This window comes from Lonchura striata, chromosome 1 (genome assembly GCF_050655825.1).
Source record: "Lonchura striata isolate lonStrDom1 chromosome 1, ASM5065582v1, whole genome shotgun sequence".
In the NCBI taxonomy this organism is placed as follows: domain Eukaryota; kingdom Metazoa; phylum Chordata; class Aves; order Passeriformes; family Estrildidae; genus Lonchura; species Lonchura striata.
The window spans coordinates 118146256-118171367 of record NC_140703.1 but is presented as its reverse complement, the minus strand read 5'-3'; the positions used below and the strand labels follow the sequence as shown (position 1 = coordinate 118171367).

General features: G+C 46.9%; 1 protein-coding gene across 7 annotated transcripts in view; it reads right to left on the bottom strand.

The window, feature by feature from the left end:
- ITSN1 (intersectin 1) overlaps nt 1-25112 on the bottom strand; it is a 106401-nt gene that overhangs the window by 18636 nt on the left and 62653 nt on the right. For all 7 annotated transcript variants that reach the window (XM_085587476.1, XM_085587463.1, XM_021538736.4 and 4 more), the window contains 10 exons: nt 24693-24814; nt 20205-20449; nt 18671-18830; nt 17216-17421; nt 16326-16408; nt 14206-14372; nt 10623-10668; nt 8633-8754; nt 6641-6755; nt 4103-4294 (listed from right to left, as the gene is read on the bottom strand). In XM_085587476.1, the coding sequence (XP_085443602.1) occupies nt 4103-4294; nt 6641-6755; nt 8633-8754; nt 10623-10668; nt 14206-14372; nt 16326-16408; nt 17216-17421; nt 18671-18830; nt 20205-20449; nt 24693-24814 (1458 nt within the window). The remainder of the gene's footprint in view (nt 1-4102; nt 4295-6640; nt 6756-8632; nt 8755-10622; nt 10669-14205; nt 14373-16325; nt 16409-17215; nt 17422-18670; nt 18831-20204; nt 20450-24692; nt 24815-25112) is intronic.

The following is a 25112-nucleotide window of genomic DNA, read 5'->3' as shown; positions in this document are numbered from 1 at the left end:
TCATTGAAGTCCCCAGGTGGGCAGTGAAGTCTTGGTGAAAACCATTTTCATGTTTAACTGCACCAGGACAATGTCCCGGAACCCAAAGGTCACCTCAGCCCCGTGTTTAGCCAAGGAGCTTTGTTACCCTGTCCTCTCTGTCAATTCTCCTGGTGCAGTAATATTTGAGTTACATTGTTCCTGAATCTACTGAAGTTGTCTAAAATAAAGTTAAAAACAAGTCATTTGTAATCTGATTTTACTGCACAGAAGTTGCTATTAAACAAGTTAAATAGCTGGAGTCAATAACCACAAAGAACTAAAAGTGCTTTAAAACCAGAGAACAAAACCAGAATTTCAGTGATTTTGTTTATGGGAATAAAATGTGCTCAGTGAGCTCATGGGGACAGAAAGTGAAGCCACTAAAGCTCCAAAAGAATTGAGGTTTAAATAAAGCTGATCCTGAATATAAAGCAAAATGTTCTTGATAAATCCGCATTTCAGACTTAGAGCTGTCTTGGACAGATTTCAAGTATTGAAAAGAACAAATTCTCTGAAAGAACGTCCATGGGAATTCCTTGTCAGCAATTGAGTACAGAAGGAATTCCCACAAGTGGTAAAAACAGTGAATAAAATAGCAGCACTGGCAGCCTCTGGAATTCCAGTCTCCTCTCCATCCCTCAAGTGACAATTCCCGTGCAACAGGAGAAGGCACCTGGCACAGGGAAGTGAAGACAAAGAACCAGTTCACAGAATGCCAGGATGATTTGGGTGGGAAGGGATTTCAAGGATCAGCCAGTGCCACCCCTGCCATGGCAGGGACACCTCCCACTGTGCTAGGCTGCTCCAGCCCCAGTGTCCAACCTGGCCCTGGGCACTGCCAGGGATCCAGGGGTGGCCACAGCTGCTCTGGGCAGTCACTGTCAGACTCCCTTTCTCATACAGATATTTATATATACTTTTATAGATTGATACCCATACAGACAAGTAAAGCAGCCTTGCTCCCTGCAGCACAGGAGAATCCCTGATGAGGAGGAAGAGGATGAAATGCTCCCTGCTGAGCTGGCAGAGCACCCTTAGGGACTCAGGGAGGAAACGAACTTTTCAGGGATTTAAACATCTGTCACTCAAGCCCCAAGGGAGTGTCTTTGTCTGGGTCTCTGTACATGAGATTTATGTTGCTCTTCTGCCTGAGGAGTCCTGGCACAAGCAGTGCCTCTTGTTTGTTCAGCTGGGACAGCAGCAGCAATTTCCCCATGGAAAGGGTGCTCAGGCCCTGGCAGGGGCTGCCCAGGGAGCTTTGCAGTGCCCATCCCTGCAGGTGTCCCCTGGAGGTGGCACTGAGTGCTCTGGGCTGGGGACAAGGTGGGCATGGGGCCCAGCTGGGACTCCCTGGGCTGGGAGGGCTTTGCCAGCCCCAGGATTTTGGGGATTCCCTGTGACAGAGGGACAACCCCACACTGCTCCTCCCAGTCACTGCCAAGCTGCCCCCAGGAGCCTGCAGTGATTTTGGGAGGCTCCAGGCTCAGCCCTGCACCCTCAGGGCACTGCAGGAGCTTCGTTTTTCCTCTCACTCCATGCAAAGAGAAAGAAAAGAGCAGCACCTGGATCCCCTACAGCTGAAGCACTGCAAATATTTCAATACAGGCTCAATCTGTACTTCTGGCCTGAAGTCACAGGACCCACAATGCCCCTAAGGGCCAGTGCTTTTGGTTGAGTCTGTTTTTCAACCCAGCAGCTCAGGATGGGAAAAGAGGCAGAGGCTCTCGTTCAAATATCAATTAATGCACAAAATATGACAGAGTGGAGTCAAACCTGGCTCCATCCCCTCAGAGAGCACTGAAAATCACAAGTGGGATGTGCTGTTCCATTTCTGCAGTGGCTACAATGGAAGAATTACTTTTTTGTGGTAGAAGATGTATTACTATTTAAATACTGCCCTAAAAAGAAGGAAAATCTGTGCAGTTGTGCATATTTTCACACTTGAGCTTCTGGCATAAAACAAACCCCAAATCCATGGCAAACCAAGAAGGAATACTTAATTTATCTATAAAAAAACCCATCAAAATCCACTGACTGGCACCACACAGAAACCCTGGGTAAGGAATCAGAATCCCAGCACATCCTGAGCTGGAAGGGACCCAGCAGGAGTCCAGGACACCCCATCACTCCCCCGCTGAGGCAGAGGGTGAAAGGCTGCAGAGGACAATGGTGAAGCTGAGGAATTTCAGCGAGAGCAGCTCCAAGAACCCGGGCAGGTTCCCTGGGAGGGGCACAGGGCTCCAGGCTGTGCTGCTGGCAAAGCCCTCGGGGCGAGCTCGGTGGGACCCAGCAACGAGACAACAACAAACACGTGTCGGCCTCTTTTGTACGAAGGATTTAATTCTCTATACATGGAACTAGCTGGAAAGGCTGGATTACAGTTGTTAAAGCTGCAGGGTTTTTATATATTTATATAATTTACATTCATAGTGATGAAATACTGAAGTGCAACTGAATAAGGAGCTTCACTTGTCCTTTGCACCGCAGGACGGGAGCGGGGAGCTGGGCTGGGAGTGCTACAGGTGCCAGCAGGGCTGGGGACAGGGGGACACGCAAAGCAGGACGGAAGTCCGTGGTAAATCATTAGTAGCAGGGCTCTGCTGTGCTCCAGGCGTTGGAGAGGGCACTGCCAGCACGTTTCTGCTAACGCTACGGAGACGGGCACGGCCCAGCTACAGCTCCACTGAAAGCTCCAGCTCGTATTAATTTGTAGAAATCCCACAGTCTAGTTTAAAAAAATGTAAACATTGGAAATTAATCGCAGGGAGATAGTTCTATACATTCGTTCTTGTCAGGAGAATGATTCGTTCGGAAGGCGGTGTTCCACGGAAAGCACAGCTGAGAAGCCCAAGGGCCGTCCCCGGGGGGAATTTGGGAATTCTGGCACCCCCAGGAGGGAACATTCCACCCGTTTCTGACCCAGGAATGTGACAAGCCGAGGGACAGACACAAACCAGGCTGTTTGCTCACTGTTTGCAGCTACAAGGAATGTGCAAAATCAAATGAACAGAGCTGGGTAAGACATCACTCCAGGTTTGCCTGTGGCACGGGAGGAGGGCATTTCCCCTCCCCACAATGGGTTACACACTCAACAACACCACCTGTTACAAACAGTACAGGAACTACAACAAAATCCCTGGAACTGGGCATATTTAAACTTCCTTAAACTGATTTTAACTCCTTCTGTTATTTTGTAATTAAAAAAAAAAATAAAAAAAAAAAATTAAAATAATAATAAAAAAAGAGACACATTGACAACACTGGACAAGTGAACAATAAAAAAGAAAGATACATAAAGTCTCCAATTCATGGACATTTGGAACAATTTTAATAGCACATGCAGCATTCCTTGATAGTGGGTCTTTTTGCACAAACAAAATTGCAATGAAGAAATTAAATTTATACTTTTCCTTTAAAAGGCTAGAATATATCTTTAAAAAATAATTTTTAAAACTACCAAAAGCACCTGTGCAAAGGTGGAAAAATTAGTTTGGTAACTCTGAAAGCCACAAAAGGACCCACTATCCTCTGATTTTTACTTCTTTTTGCGTGTGTGTGGTTTTGTTTTGTGGTTTTTTTTTTTTTTTTTGCTTTGAATAGTTTAATTTTGTCGGTAATTAACTCAGCCATTGCGATTCCATGCAACTAAATGTCAAATGAGGTAAAACTGCTGTGCAGTGTGTTCTTGACTCAGAAGGCAGTAGGTGATCATGCTGGAAGCCACATGATCAAGGCTGCATCTCCCATCATCCCTCTGGGCACTGCTATGGGATAGTGGGTCTCTTTGAGGACTTTCAAGCCTGAGTGGGGGATGGACAACATATGATTCCTAGAAAAAGGAGGAAAACAACACATAAGCAAAACAAAACAATGAGCAAATTCAAGCTGGGGAAACGAGGCAGGCGTGGCGAGGCATGGAGCAAAAACGATGGGTGGGGAGGGGGACGTGCTGGGGGGAATGGGAACGAAACCAAGCAAACACAACGGGGGGACAGAAGGTCTTCGAAGAGCCCGGGGGCGCGGGGCGGCGCGGCCCCGCCATGCCGCACGTGGCACGCGCGGGGACACGAGGGACACTCACACTGCTGGCTGGGGTCCGTGTCCGTGGTCAGCTTCACGTAGTTGGACGGGAAGAGCCCCACGTGGCCGTTGACCTCCCCCTTCCACCAGTCGGGGTCCTCCCTGTTGAGCACGGTGATGATCTGGCCCTTGTTGAAGGCCAGCTCGTCGTCGTTCTGGGCGCTGTAGTCGTACATGCCGATCACCTGGCACACTGCGGGGCACAGGGGTCACCTGGGGCTGCAGCCACGCCTGCAGGGCATCCCCAGGGACCCCCCAGGGCCACCCTGCCCTGCCCAGACCCACCAACCCCACCCTGGGCATCCCTGGCTAAAGGCTCCTGCAGCTCTGGCAGCCTCGGGGCCGTGCCCATTCCCTGGGCAGTGCCAGCACCTCTGGGGAAGAGCCTTTCCCTGACTGCAGCCTGGCCCTGCCCACATGCAGAGGTTGCCTCTGGACATTGCCCATGGCTCAGGACAACTCCACAGAATTCCCAGAATGACCAGGTTGGAAGACACCTTCAAACCCATCGAGTCCAGCCCAGCCCCAGCACCTCAACCCAGCCCTGGCACCCAGTGCCACATCCAGGCTTGGTTAAACACACCCAGGGGTGGTGACTCCACCACCTCCCCGGGCAGCCACTCCAGAACTTTGTCACCATTTCTGTAAAAACTTTTCCCTGATGTCCAGCCTGTATTTCCCTGGGTGCAGCTCGAGGCTGTGAGCTCTGGCTCTGTCAGCTCCTGGAGAAAGAGCCCAGCCCCAGCTGGGCACAGGCACCTTCCAGGAGCTGTGGCAGTGACAAGGTCACCCTGAGCCTCCTGTTCTCCAGGCTGGGCACCCCCAGCTCCCTCAGGGTTCCTCACAGGGTTTGTGCTCCCAGCCCCTCTCCAGCCTCGCTGCCCCTCTGGATGTGCTCGAGTGTCCAGATCCCATCCTGGGGCTCAGTTCATCCCCCCAAACTGACTCCAGGGGTTTAAAAATCCCAAAGAGTTTCACGGAATCCCAGCATGGCTTGGGTTAGAAGGGTCCTTAAAGCACAACCAGTGCCACCCCTGCCACGGACAGGGACATCTTCCACTGCCTCGGGGTGTTCCAGCCTGGCCTGGAACCCCCCACCAGGACTGCTCAGTGGACAGGAAAATCTGGGACACATTGGAACTTCTACTACTGGAAGCTGCATAATCCAAAAGAAAGCCAGTGGTGATGCCCTTGTTGTCCTAGTTAGGTTTTCAGAACAAAAAAATTGTGGAAAATACAAGAGAAAATGGACAGAACTGGAAGAAAGCATCCCAGGCCATCCAGGCTGCTCTGCTGGCACCCCAGGACTGTTTCCAGCAGGGATTTTCTATTTCCCTGCAGTGGAACTCATCCAGTCTCAGAATACACCTGGTTCTTCTCACTTCTGACAAAGCAGTTCCTTGAATTCTCTGCAGCAGCAGGACTGTTTAGTTCAATAAACAATCCCCTCTATTTCTCTGCTGTTTTCTCTTTGCCAGGCCACAGGGCTTCTGGTTTCCCACCAGACATCAGACTTCTATTAATGAGCCTTGCTGGCAGGTTCTCTCCACTGGATTAATTTGGAAATTTGATTTTATTTTCATCCTTGTACCAAGCCAGCAACTTATTTCAATTTGCCAAATAGCTTCTCTCTTTTTGTTAATTACAGTTTAATTAAGATGTTCTGCAAAAAGTGCTAGAATTTTATTCTGTAAAATTTAGCATGTGGAGAAAGTCCCAGATTGTTAAACCTGAAATAATTTCAAAAAACATTACAAAAATCTCATCCTGTTTCCTTGCAAAAGGTTCTGTCTCAGTGCTGAGTTGCCATTCTGAACCTGAATTCCATGAGGCTTTAGAGAGGCATTTTCTGGATCTTTAGAACAACCACCAGAGGGGCCAGTCCCATAAACACAGGACCATGGAATAGGGTCTGGGAAGTCCCTTCTAGCCCAGCCAGGCTGTGATTCTGTGGAAATGTTCTTTTCTGTCAGCTCCTGCTTCTGTCAGGGATGGGCTGGGTTGGGGATGAAGACACATCCCAGAGCTCCTGTCCCACACTCAGGGCTGGGCTGGTTTGGGGATGCAGGAACACCCCAGAGCTCCTGTCCCACACTCAGGGATGGGCTGGTTTGATGATTGAGGAACATCCCAGAGCTCCTGTCCCACACTCAGGGATGGGCTGGTTTGGGGATGCAGGAACACCCCAGAGCTCCTGTCCCTCATTCAGGGATGGGCTGGTTTGGGGATGGAGGAACACCCCAGAGCTCCTGTCCCACACTCAGGGATGGGCTGGTTTGGGGATGCAGGAACACCCCAGAGCTCCTGTCCCACACTCAGGGCTGGGCTGGGCTGGTTTGATGATTGAGGAACACCCCAGAGCTCCTGTCCCACACTCAGGGCTGGGCTGGTTTGGGGATGGAGGAACACCCCAAAGCTCCTGTCCCTCATTCACGGATGGGCTGGTTTGGGGATGCAGGAACACCACACCCGTCCCAGCTGAAGGCCCAGCAGGGGCCCAGCAGCCAGGGAAGGGGTGCCAGGGGCAGGCAGGGCTCACCTGAGGGTGCTGCAGGCCTGGGCAGCTCGGTGGGGGTGCTCTTGCTGGTGCCAGGGCTCAGCAGCTTGACGTAGTTGGCCGGGAACCAGCCGATCTGGCGCTTCTTGCCGCGCGCCTGCGGAGACAGCGGCTGCTCACAGGAGCCTGGGCAGGCACCAGGAGCTCAGCACCAGCCCAGCCCCAGGGCAAAGGGCTTGGGCAGGGAAAACCCAGCTGCTCTGTGGCACCAGCTGAATGTAACAGTGTTAACACAGAATCTTAATAATTCTCATTAAATGCTCATTCATCATTACGCTTGTGTGGCAGGAACATCCTTCTCTCTCTCCCAGGATTTTTCATAGAGCAGCACAGAGAGAAGAAAGAGAAAATAATTTCTGTTTCTGCTCCTTGTTTTCTCATGTGGAATGTGTTTGGAGAATTGTTTCCCTGGGGTGTTGCTTGGTTGGATTCTGGTGAGGATTGTTTGAGCCTGGTGGCCAATCCAACCCACCTGGGGCTGGGCTCAGAGAGGGGCAACCAGTTGTGACTTAGATTTGGCAGTTAGAAAAAGTGGGTATATAGTTTTAGTATCTCCTTTAAATAGTATATTCATGTATTATAGTATAGTTATAATAAAGAAATCATTCAGCCTCTGAACTGGGGTCAGACATCAGCATTTCTTCCCACCAAGTTCACCTACATTTACAATAGGTTTGCTACATTTTAATACATCCCCAGATTGTGACAGTTTAAACAGAGATTAAGAATCCAAATTTCCTCTTTTCTTTTACAGAACCATGTTCCACTATATTGCAAAATTCCTGTCTCTTAGGAACAGGGGCATTCTACAGAAACATATCCAAGCTTTTCAATGCCTTGTGTCACCAAAGCAGGAAACCTCATCCTGTTATCTCCCCAAATCCAATGTCCATTGCAAATCAAACCCAGAAAAACTCCTTACAGTAAGAAAGGTTCTTCCAGAACTTTGAATCCCAGCTTCTAACTCTATGTCAAGGATGATTTTAACTGTTTATTCTGTTTGTGTTAGAATAAGGCTGGCATTTGGGGCAAGGAGAATTCTGCCTCTGAATAACACACTGTTAACCTTGGTGGAAGTCATCTAAAGGATTTACTATTCTTGAACTACTTTCTTCCCTGTCTAAATCTTTACTAAAAAAGAAAACATTTGCTCTAAAGTCTATTTAGATAATTTAAGAAATTTTTGAACACTGCATTAAACCAGCAATGTAATGTTTAAAACATTTGCCTTATTTTCTTTCACTGTGTCCCCCAAGTGTGGAGCAGGAGAATAAATAGAACAGTCAGGGATTGCTAACAAAATAAAACCCAATTGTAAAACCACATGTAAGACATTAAAGCAGCTAAACTTACATAGGAGTATTTACACAACCAAAATGGAATTGTTTCAGGGCCTCCCAGCAGCTGCTCAGTGATAACTATGTCAGCTCTTGACCAGGGAAGTTTCTTTTCTGTCTTAAAATACATTTAATGGAGACTCTTTAAAGCTAAAAGTTACCAACAGCATCAAGGTCAGTGATAGAAAACCCCAGAGGAATCCTTCAAGAGGATTTCTCCACAAAAGATGAAAAAAATATCACCAGGAAAGGCAAAAAGGGCAGGTACAAAGTGTTAAAAATAACTGAATTGGTCTGAGATCTGCACTGCACAAATAAATCAACAGCATTGTCCCATCTCCAATTTCCTTCTAAAAACCCCAAGCCAAACAGAAACTCCTTCAGGGGGACCAAATTGTCAAGTTCTACTCTCAAAAACACCTGGGAGAGTCCAACCCTGCCCTGAGCTCCTGCTGCTCTCCCAAATCCAGGCATGGCAGGTGTGAGGTGTTCTGCAAGGGTGTTTTTTGGGAACTGCTGCACTGCAGAACATTGTCAAATTTATTTGTTATTGACACATTCAGCATTTTCAACTACTAAAAAACAATTTTTTAAATGGGATTTTACTAGAAAAAAAAAAAAAAAAAAAGGAACTAACTTGGAGCTCTCCTTCCCACCAACCACCTGGATTCTTCTTTCTGATGAGAATCAATTGGCCAGGAGCAAGAGTCAGCTGTTCTGGGCCTGTTGCTGTGTAAGAGGCAATAACCTGGGCAATTTCTGTTGAAGCAGAGGAGGAAAGAAAAGGTTAATTTGAAAAAATCTGAGCACATTTTATCCAACATTCATTCTGCTATAAGACTGTGTTATTCCTTTCCAGAAAATTGCTATGGATTTATGAATTTCCATGAATACATGTGGTAATTGTCAAATAAATGAAGGGTTCAGAGCACTACAGGAATAAAGATGTAATAAACCAGAGGTGCAGCAGCTCTATGGTTGAAGATCAAATATGTTTGAAATGGATAATAATAATAGGAACTGTACAGCTTTTAAAATGCAGTGTTTTCCAGTAAATACATCTTTGCACTGAGCTCCCTAAGGAGAGCAGACACATCAATGACAAAATAATGAAGTTGCACCAAGAGGTACAAATTCAGGCTGGCAGAGAATTTCTCAGCCCCTGGCCCCTAAAGAATGTTTTCCAGTGCAGCAAAGAGGATTTCTCAGGAAATCTCTGTTCCATGGAGGCTCTCACAGAACAGGGGCTTTGTCTGGTCCCCTCCCAGCACCAGGGGACACAGAGGAACTGGGAGCTCACGATTCCAGGGAATTACCCCAAGCAGGTGTTGGAGTTTCCTCTGCCCCACAGTGCTTGTGGAAAGGCAGGGAACAATTCTGGTTCCCACAGGGTTAACCCAGGCTTGGATCCAAGTGGAGCTGCAGGAATTCCTCCCAAAGGCAGGCTCAGCCCTGTCCCCAGGGCATGAGCAGGGTGAGGGGGACACACACACAGAGTGGGGCTGGTGCTGCTGGAGCTTCCCGAGGGACCCAGGACATCACTCATCCTTCAGGGATTCATTCCAAGGGCAGCTGGAGGCAGAGGAACCCAGGAACCCTGGGAACTGAGGGAGGCTTTGGTGCAGGGAAGATACAGAGATAGTTGAAGCCCAACATGGAAATGATCAAATGATTGACATGAAATTTAGGAGGAAAGGACCAGTAGGAATATTAAAAATTATCAGAGAAGCAATTGAGATAAAATGAGCAGCATGAGGAGGATGAGGAGCAATGCAAAGAACACAGGGGCAGCTGCAGCAGAACCTCCCTCAGGACCTGGCAGCAGGAGAGGCAGGGACAGGGGAGCCAGGCAGATGGTGGAAAGGCCTGGAGTGATAAAGGTGCTTTAAACCTGGATCTGGGATCAGCACACAAATTCATGGAGTCACGGAATGGCCTGGGTTGGAAGGACCTCAAATCCCACCCAGTGCCACCCCTGCCATGGCAGGGACACCTCCCACTGTCCCTGTGTCCAGCCCCAGTGTCCAACCTGGCCCTGGGCACTGCCAGGGATCCAGGGCCTGCCCACCCTGCCAGGGAGCAATTCCCAATTCCAAAATCCCATCCAGCCCTGCCCTTCCCAGCAGCAGAACTGTGTTCCCAGCCCAACAACTCCCTGGCTTTGCCCTCACCCAGCACTGACTCTGCTCTTGGTTTTTCTCTCTTTAAATCTTCCACCCTCCTGCCAGCACCTCCTGTATTTAATGAGAAATTCCTCCTCCTGTCTTCTGCTTTCACAGCTAAGAAAGCTCGAGAGGGACTTGGGGCAAGGGGGAATGGCTCCCACTGCTCTGCTGAGCAATCCAGCAGGGAGTTCACATTCACTTCTGAGCAAGCACATTTTTATTCTCTAGCTACATGTTATTTAGTGATTGACACACTAGAATGATTAGAGGATGAATTCTTTTATTACATTTACATTATTTATTAACTGCATTTATTCCAGTTATTTTATAATGGTTTTCATCAGTGCAAACTACTCCAAGATGACCAAGAGCAAAGACTCTATTTTCACAGAAAAGGTTTTGTTGCCATTGAATTGAACACTTAGGAACAGAGAGAAGGTGCTGTCATAATATTTGACTCACCAGGTTTCTTCCCTAAGCTTCCTGTTTTCCCAGCTGCTCCTGGAGCCTTGAAATGGAGAACAAGAGGCAAGTTTAGCACTCAGACTTCTTTCTCCAGTACACAAAAATGATTCACAAAGCTTCACTCAACAAACATGTGAGTCAAAAACTCACAAGAAATTCTGTTCTTACAAAAATCCTTAATATTTTAGATGGCAATAATAACCTGGGAATAAATACCAAGCAAAAAGTGGATGATTTGTTGATGCAAAAGTGCAGACTTTTATTCCCTTTCACGGACTGCAAATACCAAAGGAGATCCCATTTGCAGTCCCAAAGGAGATCCCATTTGCAATCCCAAAGTATATCCCATTTGCAATTGCAAATCCATATATCTACATTATGGGAATTCTGTCGAGGCGAGCTAAAACAATAGAAGTTTTCATCCCTCCAAATTGCTGGATTGGAAATATTCCTGAGCAACTCTCTGCACCCAGACAGGGTGAGGTGAGGGATGAACACCTGCATCCAAAGGATTGGAAGCAAAGCCTTTGAAGAACCACAAGAAATTCAGCAAAACCTGACAGCAGTCCAGTTCCTGCCCCCTAAATAATTCCTGCAGTTTCCTCCCAGGCCACTGACAGTTTTATGTCCTGCACTAAGGAGGTCTGAGGTGGATAATAGCAACTTAAATCTAAATTGGACTGTGGCCAGGAATGTTGGGGAGCCATAAAACTCCTCCTGCCTTCAACATTTCTACCTCCCTCAACTTCACCTTCAGGATCCTCCTCAAACTTGGAGCCAACATCAAACCACGTGAAGGCTTCCACAGAATCCTAACTCCTGTGTGGAACAGTTTCCTCCTCCATATTCTCCCTGTCAACTGATGTTTTGAAAACCTGGGGGTTCTGGCAGCAATTAAACTGAGGAGTAACTGAAGAACAGCTCAGTGGCTGAGAGAAAAGGGCCACTCAAAGCCCTGTGTTGGCTGTGAGTCACCTCTAACATGGATTAGCAGATACATCTTCAGCTTGCCTTGATGTCTCAGAGCTCCTTTCCTGTCACAGATCATCAGAGTCACACCCCACAGGAGCAGCAGATCCTCCTCTCCTCCCTGCACTGCTTTGATTGTCCCCAGATCCCCCTTCCCTGCCCCCTGTGAGCTGGGCCATGAGCAGGGACCCAGGAGAGCCCCCAGGGGAGCAGGGACAAACCCCAGTGCAGCTCTGGGGACAGGGGCAGATGGCCCTGACAGCTCCACAGAGGGGGTGAACCAAAGGAATTCCTCCTGCTCTGGAAGTGTCCTGGCAGAGGAACCACCTCTGCCTTCCTCAGCAAAGAACAAGGACCTTCAGAGAACCCCCTCCTCCCAGACATGCCCTGGTCAGCATCCACACTGTTGGATTAGAAGCACAGGGACAGACCAAACAGGCTGGGACATTGCCTGTCTGTGACACAGAGAGATGATTTTAAAACAGAAACTTCAGAACCATCAGACTGAGTCTGAATTGCCTTTGAGGATTCTCTGAATCCTCAGAAGCAGAAGGAACACATGGGAAAGTCCTGCAGCACTTCAAGAAAGAACTAAATTCATAAATAACACATTTAGGATGGTTCCCATTTCTGGCCCACTCAGGACAGGGAGAAGCAATTCCTACTCCTTCTGCTGAGGGAAAACACAGCAGCAAGGACAGAGCCTGTTCTGCCTCCCCTGCACACCTGAGGGCACTTTGTGACAAGGGATGAAGTCTCCTGAGCCAGCAGAGCAGAACCTGCTCTGTCAATTTAATAATCCCCAGCAAGGACTTGCCAATTGTGCTGTACAGCAGGACCCTTCAGATCCCAACTTGATCCATTCAGGGATTATTTTCTGAGCCCCCATGCAAAGTTTTATAATCACAAGTCCTGAAATTGTTGTGTTTTCCAAGACATCCCCACAGAGGGAATTCTCACCAGTGTCCAGAATAAAACCCTGTATCCACCTACCTCCCTCTAAGGAACACCTCAGAATGGGCCACTGTTCCTCTGAAGAACAAAGACTTCCTCACTTTTTTAATAAACTGAACCTTGAAGGAACAGGGAATGGCTTATTTTAGCACCCTGAGGTGAATGGGCACAAAAGAACAAATGTAAAAAATTCTTCTGCTGTGGAAACCATTGAGATTTTGAGTCATTTCTAGAAACTCTGCCCTTGCTGCTGAAAGATCACTCCTGTTTTTCTTTGCTTCTGTCAATAGTACAGAACACATGAAATTATTCCTCTTTTCAGGACATCTTCCAGCCCAGGCAGCTGTCCAAGCACAGCAGCATATCTGAGTGCCCAGAGAGCCAGGACTCTGAAATCCTCTGCAAAAACTGGCTCTGGGAGCAGGCTGGAGAGCAAAACCCAGGTCCCCACTTGGAGGCAGATCCGTGTCCTGCAGGCACAGGAAGCCTGGCATGGACACAACATCCCAGCAGCAGGGGCTCCACCAGCTCTGTGCTCTTTCCTCCCTCTCTCATCAAGATTTGAGCTGAAGGTGGGATTTTCACCAGCACAAAGGGCAGCTCTGGGTGAAGTGCACTGAGCTGGGGCAGCCCAGCCAAGCTGAGGTGACACAAACACCAAACTGAGCTCTCTGACAAAAGGGGGCTCAGAACTGAACCTGAGCTCCAGTGCCCAGTCCCACCTCCCCAAGGACTGCAGCACTGAACATCACTAACCACAAGTTTTAACCCCGGCCCAGAGGACGTTGCTGGAATTTCTTGACACTGAAAATTGCCTCTTGAAAGGTTTCCTACAGCTGCAGATTTCACTGCAGCTGTTACCCCGTGGCTTTTCCAGCAGCAGGAATGGCTTTAAGGAGTGACTCTGCTCAGGCTCTGTGCTGCAGTCTTTCACCCAGTTCTTGTGCATTACCATCCAGACCCCCCAAATCCACTGATTTTTATTTATTTATCTTTAACCCCCCATTATTCCAGAGATATAAACCAGTATCCTTCCCATCAAGAGATCAGTTGTGTACCCAGCCCTGAATCTAAACCAATTCCTACTGGGAGATAAATTATCCTCTCAAGCCATATAAATAACAGAACATCTCGACAAAAAAACACCCCAAAAAACCCCAACAAGGATGTGTTCTGTGGAATTATTTCAAGCTAAAAAGAGATTAAAAAGAACCTCTATTATTCAGTCAAAAACTGACAAATAAATACAATAGTTAGCAAAGTTTTGGTGCAAAATTCGTTCTTGATTGCAAGAAATGATAGGGAAAAATGTAATAAACTGAAGTATTACTGTGTAGATATTTGTTTGGTTGTTTTTTTTTTTTTTTAATAATAGCAGTAAGATGCAGCTCAGGCATTAAAAACTTACCAGGGCAATATAACGACTGTTCTGATCAGTGTCTAAAAAACTGTCAAGTGCACTACTGATGTTGGCATTATGTGCATGGATGATCCCCCAAGTTATTTATGATATTAAATTGTAAAATGCAACTATTGTTGTTACTGTAATTGTTTTTCCTTTCCAGTCTCAGTCAATAAATCCACAATGCATTTTTATTTCCCCTACCATGCCCTGCCTTCAGCTACCACTACAACCCCAAAGAAAACATTTCTCTACCTCAGAATCTTTGAGTCTCACATAATTAGATGGGAAAACTCCTGATTTATCACCCAGCGTTCCCGTCCACCAGTCACCATCTTTCTTTGTCACCAGGATCAGGTCACCTTGTTGGAAAGTGAGGTCTCCCTGCTCCGAGCTCTCATAGGTGTACATGGCAATGTACTCTGGAAAAGGGAAATACAGCACATGGAAAACTCCTGAGACACCCCTGAGATCCCCTGCAAAACCTCCTTCATATCAGGGCTAGGCAGAAGGCAAATTTATTATTTATTACTCACAGAAACATCAATATTTCATGAATAAAGTTGTATCTATCAGAACTGAATAGGATCTATCAAAAGGCTGCCTCGGGGTGGGGGAGTTTGTATACCATTTGCCATTTTAATTAAAATGTACATAATTTATTTAGATATAAAACATTTTTCCCAGTGATTTCTGGGTTGTGCTGATGTGTGGGATTTTCAGAGTTTGGGATGCAAAGTGCACACATCTTAAAAATCACCTTCTGCACATGAGCTTTTCTGCAACCCTCTCGACAGAAGATGTTAAATCCCTGCTTTATTGTTTCTCAAAACCACAGCTTTTTTGAAGTGTTTAAAGAAAAGTTGTGTTCCTTTTTAATACAAACACAACACCTGAGATATCCCACCTGGACAAGACTCTTCATGCCCACAATTCCTCCTCCTCAAACCAGGAAAAAAATACCAGGAAAACCAGAACAAGGTGATCTTGAAGGTCCCTTCTGACCCAAAGCAGCTGGGATTCTATGGAATAACTACAGAGCAGAGCAGCTGTACTTTGAAATAAACTTTTCTCTGCTGCTCCCTCCTTTTAGTTTCTGTGGTGCTCAGGCCAGACACAAATGAAATGCTAATGTCCCTAAAATGTCCCTGGAATTGCAGTTAGAAACTTCAGGTGTTCTGTAGGGACCAGACACAAATGTTCACCTGTAACCTACATTTAGATTAATTGCTCTCCTGTGCCTGTGATTTAATCAACAAACCTCTGAGCTGCCTCTGCACTGCAGGGGATTAAGAGTGAAGGCAGCTCAGGTGGGGATATTCCCCTTCAGCTGAAGGGTGGCTACAGCCAGGAATTCCCCTTTGAAAACCCTTCAGAAAAATATCTGAATTGAGTCTGTGCCCCAGGCCCCACCTTTAAAATGGAGCTGGCCATAAAGATCCCAGTATTCCCTAAGTGACTGGGATCTATTAAAAGCTCTAATGAAACTCTGGGAACCAGCTTTGGGGGAAATGAAAATATTTACCAATTCCCAACACCATGGACACATGGACACAGGTGCTTATTTGGTCCTCTGAGAAAACCAATTCTGGATCAGAAAATGTCACCAAAATAAAGGCAAAAAAAAGAGAAATATTGGAAAAAGTACAAACTACAAAATATATTTTAATATCGTTTATAGTTTGTACTTTTTTCACTATTTCTACTGGACGTTTTCACATCTTTTGTAGTTTGTACTTTTTTCACTATTTCTACTGGACGTTTTCACATCTTTAGTAGTTTGTACTTTTTTCACTATTTCTACTGGACGTTTTCACATCTTTTGTAGTTTGTACTTTTTTCACTATTTCTACTGGACGTTTTCACATCTTTTGTAGTTTGTACTTTTTTCACTATTTCTACTGGACGTTTTCACATCTTTTGTAGTTTGTACTTTTTTCACTATTTCTACTGGACATTTTCACATCTTTTGTAGTTTGTACTTTTTTCACTATTTCTACTGGACGTTTTCACATCTTTTGTAGTTTGTACTTTTTTCACTATTTCTACTGGATGTTTTCACATCTTTTGTAGTTTGTACTTTTTTCACTGTTTCTACTGGATATTTTCATGTCTTTTGTAGCTTATACTTTCCCCAATATTTCTATTGGATATGCTCATTATTTTTGTGATATGTGAAATTATTCCTTCTCTATACACAACATAGAAAAACCGTTACACTAATAATAATAATAATTCTGAATTATTCTAGAGGCAAATTGATTAGCTCTTGGATTTTACCACCACTTGAAGAGCACAATCTGATTGCTGATTTTGGCAAAAAGCAGAGTTCTTGTGTTCAATTCAGAGTAAGAGGCTGTCAGGCCAGGACTCACCTTCCCCTGACACCGCTGCCTTGGCTGCTGGGGATGCTACCCTTTTCAGACTAGCAGGACTTTCTGAGGAACCAGAATCCATGCTTTAGAAGAAAATAATGGTTATTTAAGAAATTCAATCTCTTCAGAAAAATTACTGTTATATTTCAAATATAAAATGCAAGCCCAAGCAACACCCTGGGTTTTAAAAGAAGAGACAGTAAATGTGCAAAAAAACCAAAAAGCTTTGAATCCAGTGATCTGCCATGGTCACATTTAAGCAACTGCCCTAAATACAGAACTTTGTGCATCTCCTTTTTCCTCAGGGAAAAAAAAAAATCTGAAATCATTCCCATTTATATTCCTAATGCTAATGTTGCCTTCAAAATACAAAAAATGAGATTTTAGATGTTTAATCCTCCAAGAATAATGAGAAGTGATTTAGATTTGAGGACTACCTTTTAAATTTGGGCAGAGAGGAGCTCTGACTTACACAGCTGTACTTCAGAAAGTCCAATATGCTCATTTTTCAGTTGCAAGTCACATAAAATTAAGAAGGTTAATTAATCTTTTGTTGGTGAGGCAAGACCCAAGGAGAACTGAGGTCAGTATTCTTATTCTTTTATTCTTATTGAGGTCAGTCTTCTTATTTCTTAAATTCTTATTTTCTTATTCTTATTGAGGTCAGTCTTATTATTTCTTAAATTCTTATTTTCTTATAATTAATTATTTTTTTGATTTCTCAATTAAGAAATTGAAAAATTCTTGAATTTTCAGGATTGGAAGTCGAAACCCTCCAGATAAAAACAAGGTCCCTTTTACAGGGTAAAACTTTAAAATTCAATGGTGCAGCTCTTGCTATTTCCTTTTACCAGCACAGAAGTGAAGGACAGGAAAAGCAAACAAAATACCTCGTGGACTTCCTAATGGGGCCTGAGATGAGCTTGACATAGGATTTGGGGAACCAGCCCTTCTGGCCCTGCACCTCCCCAAACCACCACATGTCCTGCTGCTCCAGCACGGTGATCACGTCGTTCTTGTTGAAGTTCAGGTGGTTGTCTTTCTTTGCTCTCCAAGGATACAGAGCCTGTGCCTGAAGCCCCTCCACTTTTTCACCCTTCAGAAAGAAAAACAGGGGTCAGCCATGCTCCACCTGCAGCAAGAAAGCTGCTTAAGGAATTATATCCTCAGGCTGCTTAGACAGCAACAAATAGAGACTCTCTCAGCTAAAGCATCAGTTAAACTTCCAAAGTAATTCTAGAAATGTTGACAGTCCTCCTGCATTTCTGCCTGTTAACACATCATGAATGCAATGCAAGATTAAATTAATTACTTTTATTTAAGATACACATGTAATAAACCCTTGTGAAGCTGCTTTGGCAGGACTCCTAGTCCATTTTATGGAAAAATGATGCTTTGCTGCATTTTATTCATTCCAAATTGCAATTTCTTTTTGCTCTGAGATAAATGTTTAGCACTTCCCAGAACACATGAGCTCCCAAGAACAGTTTGTTGTTCCACTGAGGAAAAGGAAATGCCTGAAGAGAGGGAAGGAATTCAGCTGGGGAGCTTTGCCATTGCTATTCCACTTAACCCACTTGGGAGTGAAGGTTCTCGGGGGAGTGAAGAAAGCCCCAAGGAAGTGACCCAATCCCACACCACCAAAATCTAAAAAAGCCATCTCAGACCAGCAAACCAGAAACTGCTTTGTGTTAAATCCTGCCCCAGATATTGCCAATGGATCAAAGATCCACAGCATGGCCCGGGTTGGGAGGGACCTCAGAGCCCACCCAGTGCCACCCCTGCCATGGCAGGGACACCTCCCACTGTGCCAGGCTGCTCCAGCCCCAGTGTCTAACCTGGCCTTGGGCACTGCCAGGGATCCAGGGGAATCTGGGAATTCCATCCCAGCCCTGCCCACCCTGCCAGGGAACAATTCCCAATTCCCAGTCTCCCACCCAGCCCTGCCCTCTGGCAGTGGGAGCCATTCCCTGTGTGCTGTCCCTCCATGCTCTGGAAATTGCCTCTCTCCAGCTTTCCTGGGGCTCCTCCAGGCCCTGCCAGGCCACCCTGAGCTCAGCCCAAAGCTTCTCCTGTGCAGGTGAACAATCCCAGCTGTGCCAGCCTTTCCTGCCAGCAGAGCTGCTCCATCCCTCTGCTCATCCTGGAGCCTCCTCTGGGCTCTCTGCAGCAGCTCCAGCTCCTCCTGGGCTGGGACAGCTCTGCAGGTGGACCCTCCCTGCCACCCCTCCTGGAGGTGTTCACTATGTCACGTCAGGTGAGTGTTTCAATGCACAGGCAAGGTTCACACTGCTCTCCAAGCCTTTGTGCTGGCTCAGAGCAGGTGGGAGAGGCCAGGAGCTCACCTGGCCCAGCACGGGGGACGGGGACGAGCCGGTGACAGTGGCGGGGGTGAAGGCCGAGCGCTGCCGGAGCTGCCCCGCGCTGGGCACCGTCAGCGAGGGCTGAGCTGCCCAGGCATCCCAGTTATCACTCTCTGCCTTCTCACTGCTGTTTGCTGGCCACCTAGAAAGAAACAGAAAAGAACCATGTGATTCCTACTGGTTTTAACAGTAAAAAACAAAACAAAACAAAAAAATCACACAGAACCAATATTTCAGCATTCCACATGAATTTCTTTTCCACGAGTATCCAGCACCTTAACTCCAGGTGCAGCAGTATAACTAAACACTGGTTAACCACTTCATGAACTTCACCTTCAAAGGCAACCCCCAAACTGAGCTCCTTGTCCTTGCCACTGAAGGACAGGGTTCTATCTCAATTCTTAGCTGTGTCCCCACAAACAGAAGTTCAAGCAGTGCAAGCTGAATTACGCACAGTGGAAAGAGAAATAAAAACAACTCATCATTATTTCCAAAACTGTTTGAAACCTTCCCCCTGCACATCACTGACCTCTTAAATCCCTTTTTTTTAGACACAGAATCATGGAATGGTTTGGACCTTTAAACCCACACAGTACCACCCCTGCCATGGCAGGTCCCAGGCTGCTCCAGCCCCAGTGTCCAGCCTGGCCTTGGCACTGCCAGGGATCCAGGGGCAGCCCCAGCTGTGTCAGGGCCTCCCACTGAGATATCAGTTTATAAATATGGATTTCATGGTCAAAGGAGAAGGAATTGCAGTTGATAAGTTCCCAGTGTATTAAGACACCCAGGGATGGGCATGTGCTCCAATTCCATTAGTTTTGCTAATGCTCTGATCAGGAATTAAAGCACCTTTTCATGTCATCACTGCCATGAGCATATGATACCTAACAATAAGCAAGTTGGAAGCATTCAATAAGGCTTGGTGCAAACTAATGTAGGAGAAAGGGATTTAGGAGGTGGCAGTATCTGAAGGGGCTCCAGGAGAGATGGAGAGGGATTGTTCATTAGGAAGAGGAGTGGCAGGGCAAGAGGGAATGGGTTCCCACTGAAAGAGGAAATTTTAGTGGCAGATGAAGATGGAATTGTTCCCTGGCAGGGTGGGCAGGGCTGGGATGGAATTCCCAGAGCAGCTGGGGCTGCCCCTGGATCCCTGGCAGTGCCCAGGGCCAGGCTGGACACTGGGGCTGGAGCAGCCTGGGACAGTGGGAGGTGTCCCTGCCATGGCAGGGGTGGCACTGGGTGGACTCTGAGGTCCCTCCCAGCCCAAACCAGCCTTGGATTCTGTGATTCCAAGGAAATGAACACCTTGGGATTTGGGTGTCTCCTGTTTGTGCTGTGCCCAGGCAGGTGTGATGGGAGCAACTCCAGGTCCCACAGGGCTGCAACTTGAACAGATTCCTACAGAAAACATCTTCCACTTCCCAGGAGATGTTTTTAGTTTGCACCCTGGCTGCGTGCTCAGTGCCAGCTCCAAAGGACCCCACACCCTGAGGGGCTGAGCAGCACCCAGACCTACGTGGAGCTGAAGTCTGCCCAGTTGTTGGCTGCTGCAGGAGCCTCTGGAGGGGCAGGGGCTGCCGGGGGGGTGGAGGTTTCCTGCACAGACACTTTGGGAGCAGCAGAGGGCTCGGCCACGGGCTTGGCAGAGGCTGGAACTTCACTGTCTGGAATCTTCTCTGCATAGTTTGCAGGGAACCATCCAGTTTTCCCCTTCAGTTCTCCACCAAGCCACCCTGGCTCTCCAGTCTGGCTTTCATCCACCTGCAGACATAGGAAGTCAGAGAGTTAACAAACATGTCCAGCAAATGGGAATTTTACTGAAAACAACCCAGATCTCCTCTACAGTAATGAACTTTTTGCAATGCAAGAGGGCCTGACAATTGTTTTTTCCTTTTCTTTCCATACTGAAATGACTGAACCATGGAATGGTTTGGGTCAGGTCAAACCTGTCCTGCTCCACCCCCTGCCATGGCAGGGACACCTCCCACTGCCCCAGGCTGCTCCAGCCCCAGTGTCCAACCTGGCCTTGGGCACTGCCAGGGATCCAGGGAAATCTGGGAATTCCATCCCAGCCCTGCCCACCCTGCCAGGGAACAATTCCCAATCTCCCATCCAGCCCTGCCCTCTGGCAGTGTGAGCCATTCCCTGTGTGCTGTCCCTCCATCCCTGGAAATTGTCTCTCTCCAGCTTTCCTGGGGCTCCTCCAGGCCCTGCCAGGCCACCCTGAGCTCAGCCCAAAGCTTCTCCTGTGCAGGTGAACAATCCCAGCTGTGCCAGCCTTTCCTGCCAGCAGAGCTGCTCCATCCCTCTGCTCATCCTGGAGCCTCCTCTGGGCTCTCTGCAGCAGCTCCAGCTCCTGCTGGGCTGGGACAGGGCTGGGGCAGCTCTGCAGGTGGGCTCTCACCTGTGGGACACAGAGGCACAATCCCAATCCCAATCCCTTTCCTGACCCCAGCTGGGGGCTCAGCCCAGGGCAGGGATGGATCCCCAGGCTCCTCAGAGGAGCTGCTGCCAGTTTCCTTTCTCTCAGGCCATTTGCTGACTCTGTGCCTCCCCCTGGAAGTTCCATCCACCTTTCCCCTCCCGGTGCAAACCCATCCCTCATTCCTGCTGGTTTTGGGTCCCCTCCTGTCTCTCAGCCCCTGGCAGCCCGAGGCAATCCCAGAAATGAAGGCACTTTGTGCTTGACCGGTTCCATGTGCTTTCCCTGCAGTGCAGAGCAAAATTTCCACTGCAGCAGAGATGGGAAAGCAGCAGGACGGGAGAGGGAAGGGCACAGCTGAGGGGGGAGCTGGGAAAAAAAGGATTAAAGCACCCAGGGGCTGAATAATCCACACAGGGATCAGTCACCCCAGCTGGACTCACTGCAATCACCACACAGAGGAAACAAACAGCACTGCAAAGGCAAATCTGAGTTGTGGAGATGTTCTAAAAAGTGCATCTCTGAGGTGAGCCACAGGCTCTCAGAAACTACCAGGATTCTTCAGGCATAAGGAAAAACAAACAACCACAAGGTTTTAGACCCATGCAATTAATGGCTCTTCAGGAGGGGATCTGAAGCTGCAATAATTCTAAAACTGCCTGTGAGGATACAGATCTCTGTTTATTCAACCAATTAAGTTCTCTATGCACACTCATGAAAAGGCACTTTGAAGGATAATTTAAACTTTGTAATTCATTTCAGCTCTGGTTTCTTCTTCATCTAAAATACAAGCCACATCTGGTTTTGCATTATCATACTGAAATTTTAAATCAGTTCATTTAAATCTTTTAAAGCTAGTTTGTTTCAATTTCCTTTAATTTTTACAGCCACCATCCACAAGCCCCAACAACAATCCCAGATTATTTCTTCCAAAATACAACCAGACTTTAAATGAACACCTGAATAAGTGAATTAGTGTGGGGGAGGTTGTTTTTATTTATTCAGCTGTACTTTAGAGCCACAGCTGACAACTCCTTAGTTCTGTGGATCACAAAGAAGATTGACTCCAACTCCAACAATCAATAACTAAGAAAACTGATGAGAAACTGTCATTAGAATCCATTGTGGATTTTTCAGGAAGAATATCTGTTCCCACACAAAAGCTTAGTTGAGCTATAGCCAAGATTAAAATCAATCTCAACTTACAGTGGAAGAAATTTAAAGTACATTGAAAGGATAAGAGAATTAAAAAGCCAGAGTAATTGTGGAGCCCTCCCAGACTGGCAAAGCCTTTTCCTTCCTGGATAAATCCTCCTCCTCCCTGGTTCCCTCAGCCAGGGCTCGGGTTGGTGTTACACTCTTGGAAAGAACATTCCCAGGCTCTGGAAAAGGCCCAGCTCCAGTGACAGAATGAGCGCTGCAACCCCATTCCAGGCAGGATCCCAGGCAGGATCCCAGTCTAGGATCAGATCCCAACCCCAGACCCCAGGATCCAGGAATTCCAGCCCAGGATCAGATCCCAACCCAGGAATTCCAGCCCAGGTTCAGATCCCAGTGCTGGATCCCAGGATTCAGGAATTCCAGCCCAGGAATTCCAGCCCAGGATCAGATCCCAACTCAGGAATCCAGGAATTCCAGCCCAGGATCAGATCCCAACCCAGGGATTCCAACCCAGGATCAGATCCCAATGCTGGATCCCAGGATCCAGGAATTCCAACCCAGGGATTCCAGCCCAGGATCAGATCCCAACCCAGGAATTCCAGCCCAGAATCCCATTCCAGGAATCCCACACAGGGCTCTGGTGGCACCTCCTGCCCGCTGCCTGCCAGGACCTCTGGCCCAAAAGGGGTCAGGATTTGAGTTCCAGCATGGGGAAGCTCCACTGGTGTGAGGACAGATATCCAAGGAGCAGGGGTTTGGTGGCACAGGAAGCTCCCAGCTGGAATTCAACTCCACTGCAGCTGCACTGATGCCACCAGGCAGCCTCACCTGAACACTGAGCTTGCAAATTGCTCTTTTCCAAGGAAAGGCACCCCTGGCACCTTTGGAAGCACAGGACAAACACGGGAGGGCCGGGGAAGGAGATGAAGGCAGCACCAAAAGCAAACCCTGGCGCAGGGTGCCTAAAGCACTTTTGAGAAGGAGCTGGGCTGGGTTTATTTGAGCCAAGGAAGTGCAGGAGAACCAGCTCAGGTGGGTCAGTGAGGAGCTCCCTGGCAGCACTTACCCACTCCCTTCTCACCTCCAGGGGAAGCAGGGATGCAAAGCAAGGCATGGTTACAGCACAGCTCACACTGCCCACAGCACTGACCACTGCCCACAGCAGCCCTTCAACCCTCTCTGCAGGCTAGCAGAGCCCCCAGGAACCTGCTGGGATTATGGCCAAAATCACTCAAAAAAAGGCAACAGAGAGGAGTTACCTTGCTGGGGCTGAGGGGGTTAAAACTGAGTCCATAAACAACAGATAACAAGACTCAGATGGCTTCAAATTCTCTATTTAAAATATATGGAGTGCTCTTTAGAATCATATATTTTGGTGGGAAATGTTATTTCCCTGCAAATGTCTCTTCTAAAATTATTTCAGCGCTCTTTAGGATTGTGTATTTTGGGAAAAATGTTATTTCCCTGCACATCTCTACTGCAAACTGATTTCACTGCTCCTTGGAATCCCACATTTGAGGGAAAATGTTATTTTCCCTGCAAGAACAGGGATAAATATGTGCAGAACTGCCTAGAACCACATGTTTTGAGGAAAAATGTTATTTCCTCTGCAAATCTCTGTTTAAAAATGTATTAAATGCTTCTTAAAATCACAACTTTAAGGAAAATTGATATTCTTCCAGTAAGTCTGCCTGACAGTGATCACTCTTGCCCCCAGAATGACCTGTAAATCCAGGCCACCCTCTATTTCCCAGGAAAACAAGGCATCCCAGCATTTCCCAGCAGCCTCCAGAGTCTCCTCTCCCACACCATTTCCTGCAGCTTTACAATCTGTTGTGTCCTCAGCAGTGATGCCAAGCCAGGATTCACTTTGCATTTTCCAGAAGCCCATTCCAAGGCCACAAACACCCAATAAGTAAAAAGCCAAACCAACCCAAAAGGTTCAATTTCCCAGAACAGGTTTTTTAAAAAGCCAATAATTACAATTTATAGGATGCCACAAAGTGTATTTGTACAAAATCCACCATTGCTAAACAGAGCTAAAATGTAAAAGCTCTTATAATCAATTTTATTGGGTAGAACACTGTTGAGAATACATTTCTCCAGTGAACAATATTTAAGTATTCCCCCATGAATTTTCATTCTGCATGTTAAGAACATATTAATGATTAATTAGTATTAACATCCACTTAATCCCTGCAGCCATTAACCAGGGAATTAAAACTTAGAGAGACAAAAGCAAACCTTGCTCCAGAGTTTGACACAACCCACTGAGCACATCCCAGAAAAACTGGAAATTATTCTCTACCAACACACCTGCAACCAGATTTTTGGGATTTGATGTTCCTTTCTTGCCATATAAAATGGAACCATAGCAGAAGCTGAAGGCTTTTCCCAGGGAACATCCCAATCCCTGCTTACCATGACGATGTCTCCAGGCTGGATGGTGATCTCGTCGTGGCTTCTGGATTCAAAAGGATACAGAGCTCTGTAATACACTATTTTTACATCCTCCTGAGCAGAAATGGTTAGAGGAGCTTTCTCTGAGCAAAGGAAACACACAGATACAGAGAGAAGAAATCAAACCACCTGGTTTTTAAACACTTGGAAAATGGGGTGGAAATGGAGACAAGAGTCACCAAACCTGGCAGGGTCTGCAGAACAACTTTATCCCTTTTTTACACAAGGGAGATAGAAAAATTGATTGTCTAAATACTTTTTTTTTTATTATTTTCTCCTCTAAACAACAAGGAAAATCACAGAAACACAGAATGACCTGGGATGGAGGGACTCTAAATCCCATCCAGTGCCACCCCTGCCATGGCAGGGACACCTCCCACT